Source organism: Tinamus guttatus, unplaced genomic scaffold (genome assembly GCF_059628265.1).
Source record: "Tinamus guttatus ecotype Peru unplaced genomic scaffold, ASM5962826v1 Tinamus_guttatus_pri_ptg000150l, whole genome shotgun sequence".
Lineage (NCBI taxonomy): Eukaryota > Metazoa > Chordata > Aves > Tinamiformes > Tinamidae > Tinamus > Tinamus guttatus.
Genome location: NW_028288684.1, coordinates 4,209,543 through 4,229,543, shown reverse-complemented (window position 1 = coordinate 4,229,543; position 20,001 = coordinate 4,209,543). Strand labels below are relative to the sequence as shown.

Genomic DNA, 20,001 nt, shown 5'->3' with positions numbered 1-20,001 from the left:
TTTCATAGTGTATTTGGTGTAAGAATAACTATGAGTTTTTAAGGCAGGGATTTCAAATATAACAAATATAATGAATGAGTATGAGTATAGGCTTGAAAGTATCCATAAGAACATCTCACAGACAAGTTCAGAGGGTTTATGCTCTGCACACCAACTTTGTGCTTTTTGTTGTTGTTGTTATTTCTTGTCTATGAAATTATCCATATTTTCAGTAAAAATCATAATCTCTGTATAATCTATATATTTGTTGACAAATTTGCTTCTACTGGGTACTGGCTATATCTTAGCTGGGCTAATGTGTTCTAGCCAGGACATGGTAAAGAGAGATGTAGGAATGGGCTGAAGTATCCTTTATATTTGCCTTTGTATTTAGGGAATTGGAAATAGGCAAGAATGGAGAGAAATTTTGTATGACAGTGCACAGAGTTTTGCAAGTTTAATGTGAGCCCTGCAGCAATCCAATGCATTTTGGTTGCTGGTAAGTTTGTTAAATTCTATTTGAAAAATTGTTCATCTTGGAAGGCAGTCTTCTAATAAATCTTACTTCCCTCATGTCAACAGTAACCTTTTTAAAATCATAATTTTGGCAACTTGATTCTGCTGATACATTTTTTTATATTTAATTTTTCACATTTAACTTATTTTTCAGTAGATGATATAACTATATAAATTGACATTTTTTTGGTAGTGTGTTAGAAATTATGGATGTAATCCTTTAAATTAGGCAGTCAGTTCTCTTGAAGATTAAACCTTTAGAATTAAACATCAAGGACAAAATATCCATTATGTGATTATGGATTTATTGCTATATATATAGATTGAAATGCTCGTTTGAGGTCAGTCTGAACATGGGAAAGGAGAAATTTTAAAGATATATACAGATAAAATATATGGGAAATTATACCTGAGAATTGTTAACGATTGGCTTTCTTCAGGCAGATTGAATGCTCTCTAGCATAAAATAAATATGAGAGATAACTCAATATGTGTAAAAATAGTGTTTTGTGCAACTGCTGTTATTTAGTGCAGTTTCATTCCTCCTTTCCACTAAAAAAAAAAATCACATCTGAAAGAGGCATAAGATTTAGGGTAATCTGTTTTCTGCCTGTCCTTTCGAACATTTCCTTCGAGCAGTAATAGCTTCGGTGCTGTGTGTGCAAGGGGAGTTTTGGAAAAAAAAAATCCTTTCTGATTTTACAGTTCTCGCATGCGTTAAAGTATTAGAGATTTTTCTACTAGTTTGATTTTCCTGCGTAACTGAGCGGCACGTGGCACTAGTGGAACTCCTGTGTAGCAGCTGTGCTGCTGTTCAGCAGCAGTGCTGCCTCCGCAGCATTCACCTCTCCCGTTGCTGTTTGTGGGTCTGCTCAGCTGCTTCTCTCTCTGTGCTTGGAATCCTTCATGTATTTGAAAGTGTAATGATGTATTTATGTTTGTTCTGCCAAAATTTGAATTAATACATGTTAGAGTCAACTCTGTTATTTATAGGCACAATCTTGGATAAGCTTGGAGGAAGTCTGTAGCTGGAGTTGCTGCTTGCAGACCCGAGCTGGCTCTTGCCGAGCTGGCTGGTGGCCAGCTCTGCAATACCTGGTCCTACAGATGTGCAGAGACAGTTTGGCTTGGAAAGAGCATATCTTATGGGCTTAGAAACAGCATACCTGCACAGAGGGGTAGCTTCTGCTGGAACTAGAGATGTCAGCAATCACTTTGTAATGACAGGTAACGTAACTAATATCTAAAAAGATTATGGGAGGTCTGTGTTTCTGAACTGGTGAATTTGCTGATTCAGTCTTTGTTGCACAGAACAAGCTTGCCTGTCCCTGGGGCAGTGGCATGGTTAAGTGTTAGGTGGATTAATCAGAGCACTCATTATCTCTGAGCTGACTGGTGCATTTTATGCCTAATTTAAAGAAAAAAAAAGAGGAAAGAAAGAAAAGGCTTGTTATTATGGTGTCAGGGTGTTTTATTATTTGTGTTTGTAGTCCTATCAGAATTTCTCACCTTTGCGTAGAGATTGTACTGATTGCACTAATATGAGATAAGACTATCTCTAGCCCATAAGCTTACCTCTAAGTAGATAGGGCAGATTTAATTAAGTTTGAATTAATTGCAATACAGAGAGGTGGGCTTTTGGGAAATCATTCAAAGAAGGGGAAGCAGCATCTCCTAACCTTTAGCATCATGTTCATGCATGTACTTTTTAAGGCCATTGAAAAAAATATTTTCTGATTTTTAGTGGGATATTAATAGTATTCGTTATGGTAGTTTAGGTTCTAATCCCTCAAAGAACTGTGCTTCCTTTTCTATGCACAATGAGGTGTCCTTCTGAAGTTGTAAAGTTGCCCACAACCACTGACAGGGACTTCTTCTTTGACCTGTTCAAATTTTAAACAGTTATTTCTAAATACAAATCTTCAATTTTGCGTGTGTCAGTTCTGTAGAAGCTTTAGCATGAGCTTCTGCTGAACTGCCACAAAGTTCAATTGTAGTTCTTAGTGGATCTTGTACTTTAAGGTGAATATCTCGTTATTTTAGATGGTAAATACAATGAAAAGTTTCTATCAGGGTGAAAAAATATATATGTTTATAATGTGTTTTGGAAGAGATGTGACAGTTTGACAGGCTGTTTCAACAGAAGCTTTGGAGTGCTGTAAATGGGTGTTATCTGTGTTCTTTCAGCGCTGACACGGTGGAGACTCCCGTATGTGCTTTTAGGGTGATTCCCGTGAGCACGCGGTGATGAAGCGAGACCAGGGCCTGTTCCACGTCCACGGCATCAGCCTGGCCCGCACTGTGGGCTGTTCACACGCCAAAGTGCTCCCCACGTAGAGTACCTCTTTTTCCCTCGTCCCACTGCTAGTTTCTCTGAGCTGGCATCTGATCTCAATATTTATGTCGAAGTAAAGGGTTGTATTTGGAGAGCAAGAGAACTGTTAGCTGACTAGATACTGTAAATAAAAGAGAAATTTATAACATGCGGGTTGGACATTTATTTCACTTTTTCATAGCTTAAAAAGCCGCAGTTTCCATTCCTGCCTCAATCCACCACCTCTGAGAGAACCCTTGTGGTTGCAGATACATATCTGTATTTTTAGGAATTTTTCTAAGTATTATTTATTAATAATAATTTTATATATACCCCTTTTTAAGTTAGTACAATATGTTCAGCTGTCTACCTGTAAAGATGTTCAAAAGATCACCTTTTAAATTCCTATCATGAACTGTTTTTTTTTTTTCTTTTTCACTTTCTTCTGGGTCTCTCAGCAACAGATGAGTATATTTTTCTTTCCCTCTCATAACCCAAAAAACAGTCACGATTCCTTTCTCCCACAGTCAATGAATCCATCTTGTGTTTCCATTGTGGTTTGGTTTTCACAACATAGTTTCACAGAATCACATAAAGGTTGAGGGTGGAAGGGACCTCTAGAGATCATCTAGTCCAACCCCCTGCTCCAGCAGGGACACCCAGAGCACGTGGCACAGGGTGGCATCCAGGCAGGTTTGGGAGATCTCCAGAGAAGGAGACTCCACAGCCTCTCTGGGCAGTTTCTCTTCTTTCTGAGTCTATTCCCTGAAGTCTCTCTTCAGAGTGACTCATATCTCTTCTCTTTCTTACCTGTATCTTAACTGTATTAGCGACCACCCTTTCTCCCTATTCTTTCTAACACTTTGTTTACAGGTAGGATTTGTACATGGTGGACTGCTGAGTGATTTTCTTGTTGCTTATTGAGTCTCTCTGTGCCTTTTGTTTGGCCAGGCCTAGGTTTTTATCATGGCTGGTCTGGAGGAGGTGAGGAGGAGGCTCTCTACGCTGCTGTTTCGCTGTGGTCTGTGAAGGGCATTGCTGCCCACATGATCAACCATTTTATTCCTCATTTTGGTGGGGGTGGTGACTTTAGGGATTGAAAGTGTGGAATGCTGTTGTACCTAGTGGCTACAAGTTTTGCTGTTTAGCATACTACCTTTCTCTGGAAGGGAAGAATAGTTGACAAGGTCCCTGCCTGCATCATTCTAGCACTGCCAGGTGGATCCCATTCTTCATCTCCTACCTCTTCCAACTGCAAAAGCTTTGGCTAGAACTGTGAGTTGCAGGACTGGATAATTAAAATTTGGGACGGTTCTAGTCAAATCAGGAGGGCTCATAAAATGATCTTCCACTTCCGTTTGAATAAGAAACTCTCACTCCTAGGATTGTAATATATGAACAATCATTGGAGAAATTCATCAAAAGCAAATGTAAGATTTTTGGGTTTTTAAGTTTGTTCACCCTTTTAAGCCTGTTTCTGGTCACTTATTATCTGTTGAATATTGAGAAAGTAACAGACTGATCCTTGTACATTTCTAATGGATAAATGCCTGTTATTTCCTTGCAGTGCCACCCTGTTGGCTTTCTTGGTGGAGCTTCTGAAGAGTTCCGTAGCCATGCAGGAACAAATGCTGGGTGGGAAAGGCTTTCTGGTCATCGGTTACCTCCTGGAAAAGGTACGTAGTTTCTTTAGTTCTTTAGTTAGGTTCTTAGTGTTTCTATTGTCATTCTGGATATTTTCAAACCCTTAGTTCAAGAAGGTAATAGAATAAACATATTTGTGATATAAGACAATTTCAGTTTGTAGGATTTGTAAGCTATGTACAGAGGTCTCTTCTGCCCTTATATGTCAGTATTAAAGGAATCGGTGTTCTTCTCAAATTTGTCATACTAAGATCATATTTGTCCGTAAGCTGCCTTTGGAAACTGCTGAAGGTGCTTCTCAGTCTTCATGGAAAAGTACCATCTTCCAGACATTGGTTGGTTGTCTTCTAAGGTCTCCTGCTCAATGTCTTGCTGAATTCTCCTAGCTGAGACTGTGAACATAATCTGTGGGGGCTCAGAGATGTTCTATTATCACTAAAAAAGCTGGCAAAGGATACAGTGATTATTACCTTATGAGAAAATAGTTCTCAATATAAACTTGCTAGCAAAAAAAAAAAAAAAAAGGCCCATGACTTCACGTTCCAAGAAAAAAGGCATATTTGGTCCTCCTTAGAAAGTATGCAATGTTTTGTCCCGTATTTTGCTACATTAATTACTACTGCCACAGACCTCATCCAAGATGCTGCCCCAAGGAAGACAGTTCAAACTGAGGCAATTAGCAAAGCTTTCAAAAACCTGAGCCTCTGTGGCCACCCTGTAAAATACAGTTGCTATGTTCAGGGGAGATACATCCTTTACACAGGTTCTTTGGTACAATCTCTGTCTCAAGAAGTGGATGGAGAAATACCCCTTACAATTTTCAAGTTGAAATCTATTCGATTTAAAAAGTTTCTTCTTTAAAATAAATTTAATCAAAGAAAAAGTATTTGGTTATTGTAAAGGAACACACAATGGCTAAATTAGAAAGAGTCACTGAAACACTGTCATGTGTGCTCATCAGAGCCTGTGTGGTGCCTCAGTGGTGTCTGCAGTGTACAAACAGCAGAGCTGTGGCACACTGCCTGTCGTGTTGGAGGGAACGTTAGACTCGCTCAGTACTGATAATCTGACATTGGTAGGGAAGTTCAGCAGATACCACACCAAGACCTAGAAGGTTCCCTACTGAATCTCAGGTGGTGGAAGTCACATTTTTGTGACATGGGATTCTTTGCCTGGTGATGCCTATAAAAGATAATGGTGGGCAGCTTTCTGAGGTAAAACTGACTGTTGCAGTTGCTCTGGTTTGCTTATATGCTGTAGTCTTGGGGCAGAGCAGAGCTCCGTTTGGGCAGATCACCAAAGGTTTTGTAAACACAGGCCTTTCTGTTGACCGAGAACACCTTAAAGCCTTTTGGGTGACACACTTGACAGGTAGGTGCAGCGTTGCTGGAAATAAACAATTCTTTATCTGATTATTTTTTCCACATTCACAGAGGAATCAAAATTGCTTCATATTCAGGATAACACAATTAGCAAGGGACATAGAGGATTATGGAGAATTCTTAATACAGTTATCTCACCAGAGAATTATATAGAAAAGATGCAAGAGTTTTTATAATTATTGACCATTGGCATCCATATGAATAACTGGTATTTGCTTTAACTGAGAACTGTATAATTCATGTAATCATTTCGCTACTAGAAAGTGCCAATTAATCTAGACATAGAATGCAAGCTGAAATTGCTAGAGGAAGGAAAGAGCAAGAGATTCTTTTACTATCTGGAATATACATAAGGCGTATGATGCCAGATCAAATCTTTGTAATGGCAGTATGAGAAAAAAAGCTCTAATCTGATATTCAGAGGGGGAAGAACAATATAAAAACTGTCATTTCTATGTTCTTGTGTTCTGAAGCTCTGTGAACTAAACTGACAAGCACCTACATGACAAGCTTTTTTTTTTAATGAGTAGCGAGCTATCCAAGTCATTGCTCTTCCATGGTTTGTGTTTTCCCAGTTATTATTCCCAGTAGTTATTATTTTTCCTACTGTAATTTTTAATGAAGTTATACAAGTTTCAATTGAGTTTCCAAGGAAGTTGAAACAATTAGATAACAGTATGTGGAAGAATGGAATATCACACAACACATTTGCCTTAAAGTATTTTCTGTTTAGGAAGATGCCTCTAAAGTGTCTGGCATGGCATGATTTTCTGATGCTTCCTAATTTTACATTCTACTGGATGATGGAAAAAAATGTATGTTCTTGTTAATTTTGCAATAGTAATAACTGCCAGGCCAGTGATTCCAAAGGAAAATCTCGCCCACAATGCAAACCCATTTTTCCTGTGTGCTCGAATATTTGTTCATTCACCCATTCACTTAATGATTAAACTTGAGGATGCTTTTGCTTAAATCAATGGGTGTATTAAAATATTTCTGTGCTGTTTCTACAGTTATGCGTAATATTCCATTAGTTGTTTCCCAGTTTCTTTCACAGTTCTACATTTACAATAATTTTATATAGAGCATAGCATAAATACATTACCAAAATGGTTGCCTTTGTGTATGAAAGGTTGACTTCATGACCGGAAGGATATATTTGAATGCAATTTGCAAACAGATATCAGGTGTGTGTTTTTTACACTATTTTATGATCATGTTCCCCTAAGGGAATATACAAAAATATGTTTGTTTGTGGATTTTTTTTTGATTTGTATTTTTCTTCCTCCTTTTCTATTTATTTCATTTAGAATTCAGAGATTAGATTTGTAACTCTCTGTGGCTGTTTGATATTTTTCGTTTTTTTAGTGAGTGAATATTCAGACTGCTGTATTATATATTAAACTTAATATAAAACTCCACAAATTTCTGTTTTAATCAAAAGATTCAAGTATATTCTGTGAAATATACCTGCTTTAGTTCTGTCATTTTGATAGACCTTTAATATTGAACCTATAAAATCTATCTAAGGTAGTACCTTTTCTCACTCTTTTGTGTATATATATGTATGTGTGTGTATATATATATATATATATATATATATACGTATATATATTCCACACAAGATCACACAAGCCAAAGGCAAAAATACTGAGGAAATTAGGGGAGGAAAAAAACTAGTATTAATATTCCTGAAATGTTGACAGTTTTTTTTAAAATTATTTTCCCTTTGAAACTAAGAAAGGCTGTTATACTAACCAGAACAAATTAACCAGGACTGTTTTCTTAGTGCAGAAATTAGCCAACCTATTCATCTTCAGTTTCTCAGAGTTAGAATTATACTCTATCAATCTCCAGTTGCTGCCTGTTCTTGTATCAAAGATGATGACTCGGCGTTTGATTCTGTTTTTTTTAGTATCTTAACATAAAAGTTTGCATGTCAATAAGGAAATATTTTTGGTTGACCCAGTTTGTCTAATTTATGCTTTTACTTCAGAGTTGTTTGTAAATCACTTTAAATGTATTTTGTAACTCATTTTCCAAACAGCCCAATCCCCTTTCTAGCAAAACTGTGACCATGTAGCATTGTTTGTACTACCTGTCACAGACATATCATAGCTTAAGGATTTTTTTTCTATTTCTTCTTAATAAAAATTAACTTAATTCTAAGGCTTAATTCCAAAATTGTTGAATTAATTCCTCTGTGCTTTGAAAAGGCAAAATTTAAAATAGTTTCACTTCTGAATAATTGCAAGTGGTTTTCCCTTTGATTATATGCTTTTAGCTGTTATAAGTAGATTTCACAAATTTGAGGTTTAGTTTGAATGCTTGTCTAAAACCCATCATCTGCCTCCTGTCCTGAAGCCTTTGCAAGGCCTGTTAGTATAATTTAATGTCCTTAAAACAAAGTACTGTCAGCTGTACTGACATCATTGCACTCTTGTGATCAACTCTCATTGCTTTAACAGTCTTGAATGTCTGCTGCTGTATTTTTCATTAGCATATGGTCAAATCATCTTACGGTGATCAAACTAAAGCATGATAATCTCACATTTAAAAACGTACTCAGCTTTGAAGGAAGATGATAAAGGATCTCTCTCATTCTGCTTCCTGTGTTTTTCTAGCTAAGGGAATATATTCTTAGAATAGAAAGAGCTTGGCTTCACCAAAGAAGTATAACTTAAAAGAGGATTATTTTCTGTAGTTATGCTAAACAAGTGTGGTTTAAAATTCCAAAGAGCTGTTCTAGGATCTCTTTTTTTTCTAATGGGAGGTGTTCCTTGGCATCACGAGGATGGATTTGCAAATATCTCAGCTGCACTTGGGCAAGTCGTGCGCAGGCCAGGCCAGCGACCCCCCCGGCGTCCTCTTTTGTCTCAAATGGGGCACGGTGGTTTCCACACACTCAAGACTTTGCAAGATTGTGGTCTGTTCATTATGTTGTACAAGAAATAAAAAAGCTTGCGTATGCTTCTAATTAATGCCTACTCTGATTTTAAATTTCACCACGCCAGAATCCTATTTCTGATCTTGACAATTTTATTGCATCATTAAACTCAGAGCGTGGCAGTATTTAAAGGATTTATTTTCATTTCCGTCACAACAAGATTCTTGCAGTGTGCTCTCTTTTTTTTTTTTTTCGTTTTCACTATTCTCTTTAGCTGCAGTTTTTCAAAATTATGTTTTTTATTTTTTTATAGAAGTGCTTATGTTCAGCTAGAATGTGTGACAGGAAGAAAACCTTTTGTTTCATATCCAGGCTCTATTTTATTATTTGTAGATTATCTGCTGTTCATTTGCATGTGATCAAATACTTTAGAAAGGAGGACAGACATCTGTGGATTTTTTCTGACTCAAACATCAAAAGAACCTTTTTGTTCATATTAGTTGCAGACGATTTATTGTGGATTGTGATGTACAAGCCAAAAGAAATTCAATACCCAGACTTATATTACTGACAAATGTGCTTCACTTCTAAAAATAACTAATCTGCATGTTCCCAGACTGTATTTATAGCATTAAAAGTAATGCAGTGTGTTTGGTAGGGAAAGCAAGGGGAGGGATGTTTAGTGATTGTTCCTATTGGTGGCTTTTGTTAATTTAGAAGTTTGTCAAAATCCACGTGTCCTGTTGCTGCACAGGAATAGCACTCAGCATGATTGCATAGTATATGCTGTGGAATTCAAGGACTATTTTGTAGTTGTAGCCCAAATCCTTCAAATAGTTATTTCTGTTTGAGGGAAAAAAAAAAAAAAAAAAAGACAAACCTTGAAATAATGTATATTTACATATCAAGAAGCCAAATTTCAGAAAGAGGCATAATTAACTTTTAATCATGAAGAGTTAAGGACTTCAGCTGAGCTTCTCAAAGTACTGTCCCACAAGATGTAGAATGCTGGCTGGAATATAGTACATAGAAAAGAAAACAAAAGAAGAAAAGGGGATTTAATCTTATTTATTGATGAGTATTTTAAATTTGTTAAGCGTAAGCCTTTGAAAGACCATTAAAACTATTTATTAGAAAATATAAGTTTTTGATTTCTTCTTTTTATTTTCCATTTGTATCCAATGCAATCAAAACGTATTTAATGAAGATAATCCCAGTGAAAATACTGTTTAATGTTTCTGCTGTAAATTCCTTAAGGAAGAGTCTTTTTTAACATTTGTTCGTATTATTTTTTGCCAGTCATCCCGAGTTCACATAACAAGGGCAGTCCTGGAACAGTTTTTATCGTTTGCAAAATATTTGGATGGATTATCCCATGGAGCACCTTTACTGAAGCAATTATGTGATCACATTCTTTTTAATCCTGCTATCTGGATACATACCCCTGCAAAGGTAATTGTGCTCTTGAAGGATGCTATGTCCTTCCTGTTGTGAAGTGGAAGTACTGTTTTATTCCCGAGTGCATAAGTTTTTGTTTTTTCTTAAAATACACATTAGTAGCAGAGATTGTTTAGATCTCAGTTTATCCCCTGTTAGACTATATCCTCTTATCCTGTTTAAAATCAGTTCTCTTCTTGCCAAAGGTTTTGGTTGTTGCTATGGAAAGACTGTTTGCTGGTTGAATTGTATTGCTTGCTTAGAGATTAAGAAAAGGAAAAAAAAAGGAATATTTTTATTGTAAGCAGAGTGATGGCCTCTGGACATCATGTAGTTCAGTATCTACTCTCAGTGAACTTATTTGTGATTATTTTTGTTTATAGTTTTATATCATATAAAAAGTAAATCCTAGCAAAACTTCAGAAAGTAAGACTAGCATTTGACTTATATTTATGTAGATAATTCTTTAATTCTTCAGGTGCAGCTGTCTCTGTACACCTACTTGTCGGCTGAATTCATTGGAACTGCCACAATCTACAACACCATACGCAGAGTAGGAACAGTACTGCAACTAATGCACACACTGAAATACTACTACTGGGTGGTTAATCCAGCTGATAGCAGTGGCATTACTCCTAAAGGATTAGGTAAGTACAGTGTATAGGAAAAGAATTATTATTTTATTTGCAAAGGAATATTCTGTATGTTTAGGTGTATTCCCAGATTCCTTTTCTTTTCCCACCTATGATATAATTATGTGGAGCATATTTCAGAAATACAGAAAACTTCATTGATTTTTTTCTTTTTTCTGTACTAGAGACAAAATATTAAATATATTTTATATTCTAAGGAAAAGTTTGCAGGATTTGAATAGCATAATGATCAGTTAGTAATATTAAGAGACCTGACTACCATGGGGACACTTTTCTGTTCTCACTGATAAGATCTCTAAAACTCTGTTTCTAGGTCAGTAAAATTTATCCTTTGCCCTTATAAAATACAGGATAATTCCACTTAGCTTATACTCATCTGATTAGTTTAGCTTAGGAAGCATTAAATGGCAGGAACAACAAAATACAATCATATGTACAGGGTAGACACTGCATATAACAGATGAGTTATTAACCAGAGCCTCAAATCATTCTAATCCTGTACACTCCAGCTGTAATGTCATTACATTTAGCAGACTACTTGTGTAAAGCCAGAAGGATTTTGCTGAAAGTTGCTTAAAAATTAACAGATGCAGAGGTAACTTATCATCTTCTTTCTTCTTTTGCTATCCTGCTGAGAAATGCAGAAAACGGGGGAGTTTTTTTTTCTCCTGCTCTTTTATGATGCCACATACCCCCAAATTTAAAAATGTCATGGGAAATTTTATTGGTTAGTCCATTATCAGTGTGCTATATGCTTAGAGTTTTATTCAATTTTTATATTTACCAAAAAAAAAGGAACAATTCTTACTCCACAGCAGATATCCTAGCAGGCAGTAGAATTGTAACATACTCAAGCTCACTGGAAGAGTTCCTGCTGGAGCTGGTACCTCATTAATAGTTGTTATCTCTTGGATCATAATATGAAGCTAACTTTATTTTTGAGCAAATCATTCAAAATTACTTAAACATAACACACTTTGTACTTTTTGTTTTCTATCCACTTCCTTGAAAAGTTTGTAGCAGGTAATCAAAATTAATTCTTAGCAACCATAAAAATGCTTCCTACTAACTATTTTCGAAACCATATTTAGTCTGCTGAACTAATTCTGGACTTTGTTGCAGAGCATCCCTTTAAATACTGACAGCCTCATCAATGTATGAGAGAAATGTGCATGTAAAGGACAAGCCACTGCCTGAGTAGCACTCCTGGTAACAGGCCACCTCCTCTGGGGTTTCCTGTGTTACTCACAACTCTGAGCAGATCTTTGAGCAGGATCTTTTCCTGCTGGAGGAAGCATGGCTGTGTATGTCCAAGTTAACTTAGGTGCTGTATACGGTGCCCAAGAACATAGGTCATGTCAAACGTTTTGAACATGAGCTCATAAAAGTAGGACTCAGGCAGATAACCATGAGGAGGTGGCAGCTGTGGTCCTGCCTTCTGCACAGTTATCTCAAGAGGGGGTTTGGATTGGATCTCAATCCTCACTTGCTTTGCCGCAACAGAGTAAAACACAGGTTCTTTTGTAATCTCTATAATGTAGGGTGTTTATTTATGTGTAGATGGGATTCTGCTATTATGTTTTTATTTATTAATTCAAAGGGTAGAAAGTCAAGATTTTCACGCAGAAAAAAATAAAAAAGGCAGATGGAAGAATTTTGCATTTTGTTGCTTGTGTAACTGATACCCAATATTTTATTAACAAAGCCAGTATTAGAAATAATTAATTCTGATATTCAGAGCTCTTCATCAGTCTTTTACACTGTTCTGGGTCGTGCTTTACTCTGTGAACCAAATTGCATTGACGATTATAAATACGTTTTCTTCTTCCCTCTTAATTACTTGCACAATTATGTTTGATGCCGCTGTAATTGGTGGATGCTGAAAGGCTGGGCTGGCAAATGTTTTCCTGATTTTTCTCTGGACAGACTTGGCTAGCTGCCGTTGCAAGTGTACATTAAAAAAAAAGAGAGGCCACTGTGGCTACTTTGTACAGGGCCTTGTGGCTTCTGTGCAGCATCTTCACATAGTAAGACTCCTTTTTGTGTTTGGTTGGCTTGGTTAGGGCTTTGGTCCTCAGGGATGAACAGACCCTTGTTGCTGTCACTGGTTTCTGTGTTGTGGTGACACTAATTGTCCGTATCAGTGATAGGCACAAAGATGAAAGGATGGTGGGACAAACTCCTGTTGAATTCCTGACTTGAAAATTGAGATGTGTTCTTCTCTCTTTACCTTAGTACTCTATTTTTTTTTAATTATACAGTGATTGCATAGTAATTCTTGTAATTATAACATAGGTTGTCTGCTTGGTAATGCATTTTTAAAATAATCTCTCTAGTATTAGTTCTTCAAATGGCAAGGAAGATATAAGTCTGATAAAACATTAAATTTATAGTGGCAAAATCCATTTTTGTAACTTTATAACTTCCCAGGTTTATTATATAGAATCTATATAAGATAACTGTTATGTTACTGTTGCATAAAACTGTTTCTGTATCTTTAAAACTGACAAGATTTTCACCTTGCTCCTCATTGCTTCGAAGTGGGAGGAGCAGGGTTTGAGATTTGCTTGCTGCATTCCAGTTCTCCTTCTCTCTCCTTTCCAGAAGAGGCAGGAGGTCCAATGAAAGGACCATTCTCCCTGTTAGTCAAAAAAGCACAACTCACTTCAAGCCTGCAGTGAGCACAAACCTAAATTACTGTGTGTAACGCATTGACTTCACTTCAAAGAAACACATCAGACTTAAAAAAAAATGAAATGTTCTGTTTAACTAGCTTGGCAATAATACCCACTGAACCCTTTCAAGTATACACGCCTGCAGCGTAGACACCTGCTAGGTGTTTAAACTCCCATTCCACCCAGTGGAATTCCACTCAATATAGTCAATAGGACTGGTCATTTTCATCCTGAGTTGGCACTGACCAGGGTCAGTTAAGTGGATCGAGTCTATAGCATTTTTGCTTACACAAGATGTTTCCTAGGGCATATGGAAACACTTATAGAGCCTACACTTCCGTTAGTTACATAAATCTAGACCTGTTTTTTTACCCGTCATGTGTGTGTATCTTCATTTAGAAATTCGTTGGAATTGGAAAGCTTGGATCTTTAGAAATTCATTCAGATGAATAAAATGTTTGGATTTCTTGAGGCTGAAACATCACATAATGCATGTTGTCCAAAGTGATTCTGCAAGGTTATAAATGATTGTGATTTAAATATTGAAAAGAACTCTACATCTGTAGTAGGAACTGTGATTTCCATAATGGTGGTCATTAAAAGAATCAGGTTATATTTAAAAGTGGTATGTTCTGCTTCTTCCAGATGGTCCTCGGCCCTCACAGAAGGAAATCATATCACTAAGGGCATTTATGCTTCTGTTTTTGAAACAGCTTATACTGAAGGTAATGCAGTCTATTCCAGAATGTTGCATTAATGTAAAACTTCAAAATCTGTTGTGTGGATGTGATAGGTTCTTTCAGAACAGTGGATATGGAATGCCTATCAAATATTGTATCTCCTTCTGATCAATGTCAATATACACATTATATTCAATACAAACGTAGTGAATTCATACGTAGTGAATTCATTATTAGCCTCACCATACTGCTTATATATTTTTAACTAAAAGTACTTGCAGAAGTAATGTATGGCACTAAAGAAACCTCTCAGGTATTTGGACCATGCTTTATAATAATAATAATCTACTCAACTAACCAAATAAGAAGGTAATGGTGGTTAAGTCAGTTAGTGCTTTGTTCTTTTTTTTTGGCCCTGCTACTGGTTGAAGACATTAAGGAATCTGCCTGTCACTGCTGAACACTGTGTTCAGGAATCACCTGCTCTTTGACACTAGCCTGAAAAACAGCATTTTGGGCCTTATTTCTTCCATTTCTCTGGTCTTGTATGAGGGATTGGAGGAAGGGCAGTAATAGCATCTTATCTTTTGAGGCCTGCCCAAAAAAAGCTTCCTAATAGGAAGAGATTTTAGTCTGTTTTTGTATTACCAATATGGTAAGGAAAAGGAATAGAGTGAAAGAGGGAATTTAGTCCTTTGAGCTTAAATAGTAAATTTGTAGGATTACATAACTCAGTCCAGATAGTAAATTTCACAATTGTTGTTTCTTTTAAAGTTAGGCTTAAAGAAGATTCTCTCTGAAGAAATCTCTCTTCTTTTTTAGGATCGAGGAGTGAAAGAAGACGAACTGCAGAGCATATTAAATTACTTGTTAACAATGCATGAGGTACATTTCTGTAATTACCTGTCTTTTACTGTAACCCGTTGTACCAGGATGTGGAAAACCTGCTTTTGAGGCTAGTTTGTAAAATAACTTGTTGATGCTTGTCACACAGGATGAGAACATTCACGATGTGCTGCAGCTGCTGGTGGCCCTAATGTCTGAACATCCAGCATCCATGATACCTGCCTTTGATCAAAGAAATGGAATACGGTAAGACAGTGATCATCCCTCTCCACACTGATTCTTTTTCACATAAATCTCATAATTGTTTTCCTTTCAAAGTACAGCCTTATTTATTTAGGCTATATTTTTTCAAAAATGAGGTATATTTAATAGCTTAAAAAGAGTACTTTTTAGTAGCTCAGAGGCAAAAATTTTCCCTTTGGAATTCACATTATCATATCTGAAGGCAAATGTACCGCTGTACTTACTTCTCAGTCTCAAATAGAATATGTAATTAACAAGAAACATCAAAAAAAACCAAGTATATATCTGAGAATCGCTTTGAATATTCTGTCTTCGGATGTTTTACATAATTTGGAGGGGAGAGGAGAGAGATGGGAGAAATCCTGGACTAACCACTTTAAATACTCTCCAAAGACTTAAGAAATGTATCTGTGCAATTCATATGTTTATCTGCTTCTGAGTAAATTTAATAAATGATATCTCTCAGAGAAGTGGTGTAGTTTGGTGTTTTCGTGTTTTCTTACATCTATTTTGGTAATGCAAGAATTGTTTTTTTTTTTCCAGGGGATAAACAATTTATGTATTTGATGATTAATACATTTTTTTTAATTTTGTGTTGTTCTAAAAATACTTTAGAAAGTGCAAGAGGCTTGCAAGAACAAATAAACAAAGTTTATTTATCTTATGCGTTTAAGCAGTTTATACCATAAAATTTTTAAAGCTCTATGCAGCAAGTTGTATTTAAAACTTTTGAATGGCAATGCTAGTTGATACAACAAAAAAAACATAGGAAAGACTGTTGTACTCGCATTTAAAATTGGGGAAAAACTGGTGAAATAATAAGTTTTTTCTGTCTGTTGGTGTCCTTGGATTAAGACTTCTTTCCAAAAAGCTACAAAATCTCTTTGACTTAGTCATAAAATTGGGTAAAATTTTGAGGCCTCTTTTATCCAGGATGTCAAACCAGGGTGTGTGATTTTTCTTTCTTTCTTTTTCTTTTTTTTTTTCCGACTTTAAACTGATGCAACAAGCATATGGATTTATAGCTATAAGCTGTGTGTATGTGTGTGTGTGTGTGTAATATATTGCCATATTTTGCTTTTGATAAATGACGTTTCCCTATGAACACCCTGGTATTCAATTAAAGTACCCTATACTGTGTAGAAAGGACACTGAGTAGGAGTTTTAAGAAGTTTAAGAAGGTTTTCTAGTAGCAGCCAGAGCAACCATCTAAGAAAGTGTTAAACTCCCCTGACTTCTCCAGACTGCTTTTCTTGTCTTGAGCTACAAGTGCTGGGGTTCTTCTGTGTGATGGTTCCAAGTGAGAAATAAGACAGAAGGAAGTAGCTTTCTGCTAGGAAACATTAAACTGAACCGAAACAATACCATGTCCCTGACCTATATTTAGACTCAAAACCAAATCAAAATTTGTGGCTTTGAGATGTGTCCTTTGGTGACTTCCTGAATTCTGCTATTTTTAAAGAATTTGTTATCAAACTCTTAAGGTGTATTTAGATTTAGTATATCCTTTCATTTTCTGTAAAGTGGGTTTTTTTAAGTGTTTTTTTTTTCATTTCATTTCATTTTCTGACTTTATTAGGAACTTTCCTTGTTCAGTGACATATAATATAAATGTGAGATGGGTAGTAATAAACTGAAAAAAAAAGATGATTTTTTTCTCCTTTTTAGAGTGATTTATAAACTGCTGGCTTCCAAAAGTGAGAGTATATGGGTGCAAGCCTTGAAGGTCCTTGGATATTTTCTTAAACATTTGGGTCATAAGTAAGTATTGTTTTAAAATTATTACATTGATATATTAAAGTTCATAATTCTTGTCCTTTTGTGCTTATCACTATATTGTATGATAGTCTTTAGGAACTCCCTATAATGTTTTATTTTCTGGTTGATAATTTGCAGATTCTGTTACCATAATTGCATTGGGATAAAATGATTCATGTGCTAGTTAACTTGTTACTACTATGACATTTGAAATTAAATAATGATTGTATGTCAAATGCATAATATGCTCAAAGTTAACTCTTAAAATGACCTAAAAGATTTTCTCAAGATGCATTTTTAAAGTTATGTTGTATATCCTGCTGTACATACTGTGCATGGTGGAAAACATGATTATCAAAAATTTGTTGCTCGGTTGCTGACATTTTCAGTGTCATTACACTTAATAGCTTTTAAAATGTGAAAGGGAAACGAAACAGAGGGATTGAAAAAGAAAGGAAAAGCAAACATTAATTAAATGATTGTAAACAAGAAGTTAAGAACATACTTACATATAAAAGGTGGCGGGAAAGAGTCACGTTTAGAATGAACCAGCATAACAAAATTAATGGACTTAGTCTGATCTCCCATTATTTGGTGCTAAGGAAGAACGGAGACGCGTGCAGTCTCGGTTACATGCGCCTCCCCACGGTGCCACTTCTGTGTGGATTTTCCAGTTGGAGACTCCACAGCGTGAAATTAGCAGTGCACTTCATGGCAGAGAGACTTCATCGTGTAAAACCTCGTTACGAGAGAGAGGCGCTCGGAGCCCAGCCAGAGTGTTGCTGTAAAGTGTAGTGCCCTTTTTTCCAGTGAGATCAATAAAGTATGGCTGCATAATTGAGAAGCAGTCAGCTTAGAACATGCTCCCCGATGGGTTTTTGCTTTCGGGATGTGGTAAGCCAAATAGTGTTCTGGGAAATACTACAGCAAATTCACAATCCACTCAAGAATCTCAAAGGGCTTTTCAAATGTAATCCATTGGATTCATAGGAGTTGCATTACGTAAGGTTTATTCCCAATACAGTAAAAGGCACCTTGATCAGAGGCCTGTTGTTTGTCCAGTTAAGTACATTTGTTAAAAACATTCATCATTCACGCAATAGTCTGTAGCAAATTATTTTTCTGTTAGAGAAACAGAAGCATAAAAATGAGTTTTTCAGAAGCTGAGATCTTATTTTTAAAATCTTTAGGATATATTAGTGAAATTATGGATGTATCAATAGAGATTCCATTGTTGAGTGAATATATTTTTCATATAATTGAAGCAGTTGAAATCCACTTGAATGTGCCTTGGGTCTTTCACTGAACTGAATGTTCAGAAATTTTCACTTTATTTATTTATTTATTTCAATTTTTCAGGCCCTGGAGCATCTGTAAATGCTCACATTTTATGTAGATTACAGCAGCTGGAAATGCCCCCTAATTTTCATATTTTACAGATAATGCTAGTGAAATATGTATTTGTACACATATATATGTGTACATAAATAAAAGATGGAGTTGTGTTCAGCCACAGGAAATTAAAAGTGGCTAGAGAATTGTAAAATTGTAAACCAGTGACATGCATAGGTTTGTGTTTGACACTAAAGAAACAGGCATGCCACTGCTGTTCTGATTTGATGCACTAAAGCAGAATTGCATAAAGAGATGCTGTAATGCGGTTTAAAAAGTCTGCACCAATCCAGTGTGAGTGAGCAAACATAGAGATACACCAACAGGCACCACTGCTGTCGTTCACAGGCACTCTTGCAGGTGAGGCTGTAGGTGAGGGTGACTGATTCCCAGACCAAGTCATGTGTTAAACAGAGGTTGAATGTCTTCACTGTTTTTCCCTTGTGATGAAAGGGTAACTTGGTTAACCTTAAACATGTGGCAAAATCCTCCTTTTTTCCCCTCTCTGCCATCTTATTCTTTTATTCTACCACCAAAAGGAATTCTACTCTGAGTTATTTAATTTTGTTTGTTTTGATATGCATGTTTAAACCTTCCTAAAATAGGAAAGAGGATTATTTATTTATGTATGTTTAATAAATTCCTTCATGAGAATGTACTATATCTCAAATACAGTAACATGTAGATACATTAATCTGTAATATTGTGTGTGTGTAATGTGTTTATTAATATATTGTTTGCAATAATTAGTTATACCTGTGTACAAGTATCTTGAAAACTAAGATTTCTTCCTTTCTTTGGAAGAATTCATACATTATACGTTTTCTTAGAAATAGTGCAAGTTGAATCTGCTAGCTACAAAGTTCAGTTTGTTTTAAGCAGAATTAGCATACATATCCCACTCCATTTGTCATGTTACTTGCTCCATCATGACTCACAAGTTTTAGTTCTTCTAGTTTTTCTCACAGGTAACTCATCAGCATTCCCTTTTACCCCTCAGTGGATCCCTGAAAATCATAGTGTATTCATTTCAAAAGTTCTAGAATGAATCTGTGCACTTTAAACCTCTACTATTCATTAATTCATTATTCCTTTATAATTTTGCTAATCAGTAATCACAAGAAAAGGGAGTTTTTTGCTTTTTTTAAAAAAGCATGAAAGTTTGTAAAAGTCATGTTATTTTGGCTCTTTCATGTAGATTATTAGTTATTTTGACTATGCCTTCTGATTTATTACAGTAGTTGATAAATTTAATAATGTTACATACAATAAGCACTGATAAGCAGTTAAAAGAGGATACTATTAAAGGACAGATAAAATTCACTAATGTTATGTTTGCTATTTGCAGGGGCACTTTCTTCTCTTTTTAAAGATTCTAGTAGGTTTTGGTGCTGGCAGTACAATGTTAACTTATGCATCTCGGTCTCTTGGAGTTTCATAATTCTTCACTACTTTTTAAATTCATTTGCTTTATAAAATATAATATGCCAGGATTTAATTACTTTGGCTGGATGAGGCAATGATGTATGAAGAGTTTGACAGCTTTGATAAATTTTGTAAATGTTAATATAGATTTTGGAAGATCTAAGGATGAG

The 20,001-nt window shown here is 35.8% G+C and overlaps 1 protein-coding gene across 5 annotated transcripts in view; it reads left to right on the top strand.

The window, feature by feature from the left end:
* NBEA (neurobeachin) overlaps positions 1-20,001 on the top strand; it is a 460,133-nt gene that overhangs the window by 121,757 nt on the left and 318,375 nt on the right. For all 5 annotated transcript variants that reach the window (XM_088522208.1, XM_088522209.1, XM_088522210.1 and 2 more), the window contains exons 11-17: positions 4,377-4,485; positions 10,022-10,174; positions 10,638-10,806; positions 14,133-14,212; positions 14,990-15,052; positions 15,162-15,259; positions 16,925-17,017. In XM_088522208.1, the coding sequence (XP_088378334.1) occupies positions 4,377-4,485; positions 10,022-10,174; positions 10,638-10,806; positions 14,133-14,212; positions 14,990-15,052; positions 15,162-15,259; positions 16,925-17,017 (765 nt within the window). The remainder of the gene's footprint in view (positions 1-4,376; positions 4,486-10,021; positions 10,175-10,637; positions 10,807-14,132; positions 14,213-14,989; positions 15,053-15,161; positions 15,260-16,924; positions 17,018-20,001) is intronic.